The 7,899-nt window shown below is 46.3% G+C and overlaps 1 protein-coding gene across 1 annotated transcript; it reads left to right on the forward strand.

Annotated features, from left to right (window-relative positions):
• The first annotated feature begins 2,292 nt into the window (after positions 1 to 2,292).
• LOC136983547 (uncharacterized) lies at positions 2,293 to 4,059 on the forward strand. Its single transcript, XM_067280308.1, has one exon. It carries the CDS (start codon positions 2,293 to 2,295, stop codon positions 4,057 to 4,059), a length of 1,767 nt encoding a protein of 588 aa, XP_067136409.1.
• Positions 4,060 to 7,899: the final 3,840 nt, after the last annotated feature.

The raw sequence follows: 7,899 nt of genomic DNA on the forward strand, positions 1-7,899 counted from the left end.
ATATAAATCAGTGTCGCGACTAATTAACGTCGCCTGTAAGTCACCAATCAGGGAGAGACAGCGCGCTTAAAATAGCCATCCTCCCCGAAAGAAAAAAATCGAACCTGCCCTTCAGGGACAGCTTCGATTTTAGAAAGCCCAAGGTGGTGTGAGAATTCGGACCCACCGGAATTTGGCCGGTAATGATACATCCCTTTCCGCGCGAGTAGAAGGAAAAGGGATATGAGTCAAAAGATAGAAAAAATGAATCAGGAGGAACAAGAGTCGAAAAACGCGGGTTGGCGAACCTGGAACTCGTGACCGAGAGAATAAAAGGGCGACGACGGAGAAAAGGGGGGTCGGTTACGTTTATCTCTTAGCCTGTGCGCGTGCGGCCAAAAAGTCGAGGGGAACCGCCGGAAATCCACGAAATCGTATCGGCTGTGAAGATCGACCCGGATCCCGAGGTATGACCCGAAGTTTTGTAAACTCTCCCTCCGCGAATACGAACTCAGGCGACCGACGCTCGCCGTATCTGTAATTGTCAAGTTAGCTTTAATAAATCTATGTTATTGTTTTATCCGTTGTAATGTCCTTTATTCGAATGTCACCATCCGCCGCTCTACCGTCGAACCCATTCACTTCCTCCACTCGCATCCACTCACGTAACGCGTAACCCCTCCGAACCGCCATCTTGACGTGGGCAGGTCTCACGGACCTGTTAGCCGACAAAAAGGAGGAACGAGAAATCGGCCGCCTCCCGGCACCCACACTTTGCTTCGGGACGGTTTTCGCCCTCGGATCATCTGCGGCGATTGGAACGCGCATCATCCTTACTGGGATGATGGCTGCACCCACCCCGACACGGCGGGACGCGCACTCTTCGATTGGTTTTCCACAGCAGACCTTTGTTGCCTGAACTCGGGGGTTCCTACCCGGTTCAGTGCCTCTAGTGCTTCAGCCCTCGACTTATCATTTTGCTCTCCGGACTTGCTCGGCTCGACTACTTGGAACGTCCTCTCAGACACTCTATCAAGCGATCATGCCCCAGTCTCCCTTTCCATTACTGCTCTAGCACCCCGGCAGGGGCCTCGGGTACGCTTTCGCTGTAGTACTGACTGGTCCGACTTCCCCACCCGGTTCGAGAACTCCATCTCTTCACTGGCCCACCGCCCCCCTTCGTACTCCCAGTTCGCCGGCCTGCTTCGGCAGGCGGTAGAGGACTGTTCGGTGTGGCGCGCCCCTCCTCCCCCTGGGTCCCCACCTTGGTGGACTCCGGCTTGTAGCCTCCTTCGGGCTAAGAAACGAAGGGCCTTTCGTAAAGCCCGCCAATCTGCCTCCTTGGCTCTTTGGACTCGCTACAAACGACTCAGCGCCCTTCTCCGCCGGCAATCCCGACAAGCGCGTCGGGAGTGGTGGGGCCGACTCTGCTCCTCCCCTCCTTCTCCGTCCACGATCTATAGGATTTTTCGCCGCCTCCGCACGCCCGCGGACGCGCCAACGTCTCACCTCATTCTGCGTACGACGGAAGATATCACTTCGCCAGCCCAGCAAGCCGAGGCGCTGGCCGCCTATTTTGGTCGGAACCGCCCTTCGGGCGCTTTCGCCCCAATCACAGCGAACCACAACGATCAGCTAACCCTAGAGGACGGCCCGTTCCGTCCAGCGGAGTTGCTTCGGGCCCTTCGGGGCCTTCGCCCAACCACTCCGGGCCCGGACCGCATCCAGGCCCAGGCCATTCGTGCACTCCCTCCGTCGGGCCTTGCAGCCCTCCTGGCCGCCTTGAACAGAGCATGGTTGGCGGGGACATGCCCCCAGGAGTGGAAGTTAGCCCATATTATTCCTATTCGTAAACCGGGTCGCCCGGCGACTAATTGCGCCTCCTACCGGCCAATTTCTCTCACTTCCCACATGGCCAAACTATTCGAACGAATGGTTCTGCACCGTTTCCATATTTCTGCGGCTAATTCCACCTTCTTCCACCCACACCACTTTGGGTTCCTGCCCTATCGGGGCGCCGAGGAAGCTTTGCTCCTCCTTCACCATCAGGTCGCAGTGGCTCGGGCCCAACGGAAGTGGGTCTTTTTGTTGGCTCTCGACTTGGAGGGGGCCTACGACTCGGTCAACCAGCAGGGCCTCCTGGCCAAGATCCGGACTTATGGCATTGGGGGCAGGTTTCTTTCTTGGCTTAGATCGTTTCTGCTAGACCGCCAATTCCAGGTTCGCTGGCGTGGAATCCTCTCCCATCCCCACCCGTTCCGGCAAGGCATCCCTCAGGGGAGTGTACTGGCCCCCCTCCTGTTTACCTTATATATGGCCGATCTCTGGAGGGCTATTCCACCGGATGTTTCGGTGATAGTATATGCCGATGACATCTTTCTTCTCTCAGCTAGCTTGAGCCCTACCAAGGCCCACGCCCGCGCCCAACAAGCTCTAGACCACTTGGAACATTGGGCGTCGGGGTGGAGCATGTCCTTTTCTGCAACCAAGAGCGCATCCATCGATTTTTCGGCCAAAACCAATCGCTCACCTTTATCTTTCACCCTCAGTTCGGGGACCATCCCCCAGCAAAGGGTAGTCCGAGTTTTGGGCCTCCAACTCTCACATACTTTCACTTGGGACAACCATGCCCAATTTCTCCGGACCAAACTAACGCGGTCCTGCTCCTACTTAAAATACTTTGCCTCCCGCCGAAATGGGGCTCGGACCGCCGACCTCTTGCACCTTGTCTACTCGGTGCTTCGCCCAATGGCGGAATTTGGCGCCCCGCTCCTGGAGGGGGCTCCGCCCTCCAGCATTAGCCGTATGGAGCGCCCTTTACACGAGGCCCTTCGTACCGCGCTGGGGGTCCCCAAATCGACTCCCCTGATCTCTCTCTATACGGAATCCGGGTATATCCCGCTTCAGCTTCGTCTTCGCCACAGAGCGATAATGCATGCGGTAACACACTTATCTCGGGGTCCATCAAGCCCTCTGTTCCACCTTTTCCAGGCGGCTCCCAGTCTGGCCTCTCACCATTGGCGCCGCTTTCAGTCTCCTTACGTCGCCCGGGTCTTTACCCATTTCGCTAAGGAGAGTCTCCCGGTCGCCAGCCTTTACCGCCAGAATTTCCTCCCTCCGTGTGCAGATCAGATCCGGCCCAAGGTCCACCTCAATGAGTGGTCCGTAGCGGGTGCGGATCACGCCGAGGGCTTGAAAAGCCTTTACTCTGAGCTCCACGCTAAACTTTGGTACGACAGGTTCTGCATCGGTACTGATGCATCGAAAACTACTCTCAGGACACAGATCGGCATCGTCATTCCTAGCGAGGGTATCCGGGAGACTTGGCGTCTCCACGACGCCTGCAGCGTTTTCACGGCAGAGGCTATCGGGATTCAGCGAGCGCTGATGATCGCCTCTCAATATAATCGTCCGACCGTAATTTTTTCAGACAGCCGCTCTGTCCTGCAGGCAATCACGAACGTCTCTTTCTCATCGACGGCCATTATCTCAGACATTGCATCTATTGTCAGCAGGTTCCCCGCCCCCCTGGACCTCGTTTGGATCCCAGGACATTCGGGCATTCAGATTAACGAAGCGGCCGATAGGGCAGCCAGTCACACCGATCTTACTGGTTCCTGGCGCCATTCCCTTACCCCGAGAGACCTACGTCGGTTCAACAGGGACAAGATCGTGCTCGCCCTCACCGACAATTGGTCGGCTGCTCTCCGGCACAAGGGGAGGGAGCACCTCCGGCCGTTCTCTCCTTGGCCTTACCATCTGGCCTCCTCGCGCCGTGCGGAATCGCTTTTGGCGAGGTTACGTACTAATACGGCGCCTCTTCAATCTTTCCTTTTTTCTCGTCACCTTAGCCGCTCACCGGACTGCCAGCACTGCGGGCAGGAGGAATCCCCCGATCATTTTTGGCTGGTGTGTCCGGCGTACAACGAGGCCCGTCGGGAGTTGGGCCAAGCCCTTTCTTTGGACCTGAACCAGACTCGCCACCTCAGCCAACTTTACTGGCCACACGCGGGTTTAGACCCGAGCCACCACATCTCAGCCCTTGAGCGGTACATATATAAGACCGGCCGCTTCGCCTAACCACCAGGCGGCGCATCGGAAGAAAAGCCGACAACGGCCATACCTTCCAACATAAACCCATGAACAAGAACAAGAACAAGAACAAAGTAGGCTATAATCGAAGTTTGAGAAAAAATTTTTAAAAAATTTTATAAAATAACAGAATTTCTTTTCTGCATACAAAGGGGAGAAAACAGAAAAACTCTTATTTTCAACTATTTTTTTTTTATTAAAATGTAAAAACAATTTACGATTGTAGGCCTCATTTTCTCTACTATATAATGAATCTCTATACAGGGTGAACATAAAGTCTCTATACATTTCTGTGAAAACGCAAATTTATTAAACATCTACCATATACACTGCAACATGTATCACATTAGGACCACAAATCAGTACATCTCTATGTGATTGCCCTCCAAGTCTAAGCACAGCCGCCAGCGTTCTTCCACAGACTGAAACACGCTGTTCAACATAGCTGGTGAAATTTTTTCGCCACTGCGTCTGTAATTCGTTGTTTCAACTGCGGTATGCTGTTAATCTTCACCTGGTACACTTGCGACTTGATAAACCCCCACGCAAAGAAATCTAAGGGAGTCAGGTCTAATGAGCGAGGGGCCCACAGCCTTTGTGAACCATGACCAATCCATCTACAGGGGAATGTTTTATTCAGGTAATCACGGACATCCAATGCAAAATGGGGTGGTGCCCCATCCTGCTGGAAAACAACTGAGTCCTTAATCCCATCTTGTACCAACTGTGGCTCCAAAAATTGTTCCAACATGTCGCGGTATGTGTGTCCGGTAACTGTTGTCTCTGCAAACATAAACGGTCCATAGACCCTGATCTTCATGATTCCTAACCACACATTCACTTTTGGGGTACACTTTTGGGGTCTGTGGAAGAACGCTGGCGGCTGTGCTTAGACTTGGAGGGCAATCACATAGAGATGTACTGATTTGTGGTCCTAATGTGATACATGTTGCAGTGTATATGGTAGATGTTTAATAAATTTGCGTTTTCACAGAAATGTATAGAGACTTTATGTTCACCCTGTACTTATTTGGCTTTATTGCTCTTTATGTAAATTTATTATGAACCGTGTATAAATCTATAGTGAAGAGTATCAATAAATAAATAAAAATTTAATTTATTTAAACTTAATATATTTATGCTTAATAATATTTAATATTTTAAATTTATAAGATGTAGAACACTTACTAAAACATTAAAGATACATATTTTTCAATATATGCGACTAAAATTAATAGTCCGAAAATATATAGGCCCTATCAGAACTGACTAACTTATAAATAAACACCTTAACTTAAAAAATATATATAAATATTTAAAAATTAATGTACTGTATACATGTATAATATCATAACACATAATATTATAATATATAAAAACAGATATGAAAAGCTCAGGGCAAGAGCTATAAACGAACTTCTGGTTTGGACCGGAAGTTACATTATTTCAATTCAAAAGTTTTCTCCAGAACACGAAGTTAGACAGAGGATTGGCATGATTCTTTTGTTAACAGGAAAAGTATGATGTACAGTACAGGGACAAGAGTACTAAAATTGAGAGCAGTATGACGAAAAATTGCAGCATGGCAAAAAATCCATCAACGAGTTGCATAACTTCCCCGCTGTTATGAGATTTTATTTAAAAACATAACGTTAATGATAATAAATAAAATTGTATGTGACGCCATCCGTTATGAGATTTTGTTATAAAAAGTTTTTATATTATTAATTATTATAAAATGATAAAGCTTAATTTTGAACATAGGAATGAGTTTTATAAAAGGCTTTATAAATGTTAATAACAAGCAAAATATTCAGTCCGACCCCTCTGGAGATCAGTGGCGTAGCGTAGTGGGGGCGGCAGGGGCGGCCCGCCCCGGGCGGCACTTTTAAGGGGCGGCAAAATTTCACAATAAATAATAATAATATCTTGTAAAAATTTGAACCTGTACAATACACAATAATGATGATTGTTCTTGTTGAAAAGTGCTTTAGAATTACTGTATATTTTAGTCTTTTAAATTGAAATACAGTAGAGCATCGATTATCCGACCCCCGATCAACCGTCACATCGGTTATCCTACCGCGTTCTAGTCGGCAAATTCAAATGTCCGCTAGTGATGTGGCGCTACAATATTTGACTATGTCTTGGCTACAATAATATTATTTTTGTTAAATTTTTGCGTGTTTTAGCTGGTAACATTGACTGGACCATGAAAGGGAGGCCAGTGTTTAAACGAGGCATAATTTTATGTAACGACGCTATGCAATTGCTGTTTTTAAAACGTGTGCGAGATTTAGCGGCAAAAAAACGAGTATCAGCTGTGAAGCAAAAGAAAATTTTGGACTTCTTTTTTCTAATGTATAGGCCTACTTTATGTAAAATATGTAACCCGAATATATATTTTTTTGTTTTACTGTATATTTTTCAATATACAGTACAGTACTGTATTTATTTTGTGCAAAATAAAGAAATAATTTTTAACGATACAATAGCGACGATAGTACAGCATTAAAAAAAAAAAAAAAAATTGTTAGGCTTAACATCGATGAAAATTCAACGCGAAGTAGGTTAATAGCGATATACTAATATACTAATTACACAGGATATACTAATATACTATACTTTTTTTTTTTTTTTTTTAACTCTTTCTGCCCTGTGGGCACTAAGAGGGCCTCTTTTAGAAGGACCATTATGGGTTCGGCCAGGCCCACAATGGGGCGACCGGGTGGTGAGGGACGGGGCCCAACATATCCGAACGGACCACCCCCCGAAAAATTCCTGGGGATTATTCGACCCGTTCGGATTCAATCCCGGGTCCCAGAGCAGTAGGCTGCCACCTTGACCACTCGGCCATCCGGCCGTCTATATACTATACTAATAATGTATTTTTTCATACTTTTCGGTTATCCGTTTTTCAGTTATCCGACCAACCCCAGTCCCCAATTGAGTCGGATAAGCGATGCTCTACTGTACTTAAATAAGGGGGCGGCGAAATTTTCTTCCGCCCCGGGCGGCTGACACTCACGCTACGCCACTGCTGGAGATATGACACATGACCACTCTCTATCTCTTTACTCTCTCGATCTTTAACCACCAAAATTTAATAACATCAATGCCCCTTATGTACAGGCCACCGTGCTAAATTTCGTTTCTTAATCATTACCCAATCCTGAAATATTAAAGAAAATAGACGCCAACACACACCTACGCCTTTCTGAAGGTTATTAAATAATGAGTATTTATTTAATTCACGAAAAATAGAAATGTTTACAAGCACAACTTTAAATCACGTGATTTTTCTGTGGAAATTTAATTATAGGTTCAAGTGTGCGGTAAGATAAAAAAAAAACACTGAGATAGAGGGCAATAACGTGTCGTATTTTCGAATGGAGTCGGACTTAATGAATATTTTACATTTTTTTTAGCATTCAGCTCTATATTTTTAAACTCATAACAAATGGAGCCACAAACAATTTTATTTATTTATTATGCTTAATAATATAAGTTATTTTTTAAATAAAATCTCACAACAGTCAGGAAAGTTAAAAACCCGTTGCTGTATTTTTTCTTTTATGTTTATGACCCATTTTCAATAAACTAATTATTCAAATTGATTAATGAAAGCAACTTTTGGATACATAATGCATGTGCTTATTGTAATAATATCTATTTTTGTTTTCCAGCAAATGTGCGCTTCAAATTTTTATGTTCTTATTTTGACGTGTTCAGAACCCACTTCTCTAAGTTATTCATTATCGTATGAAGATTACTTCGATATTTTTAAAGAGCAAACTTCACGAAGAACAATTTTAATAGTTATCAAGA

This window comes from Centruroides vittatus, unplaced genomic scaffold (assembly GCF_030686945.1).
Source record: "Centruroides vittatus isolate TY-2023 unplaced genomic scaffold, ASM3068694v2 contig_883, whole genome shotgun sequence".
NCBI lineage: Eukaryota > Metazoa > Arthropoda > Arachnida > Scorpiones > Buthidae > Centruroides > Centruroides vittatus.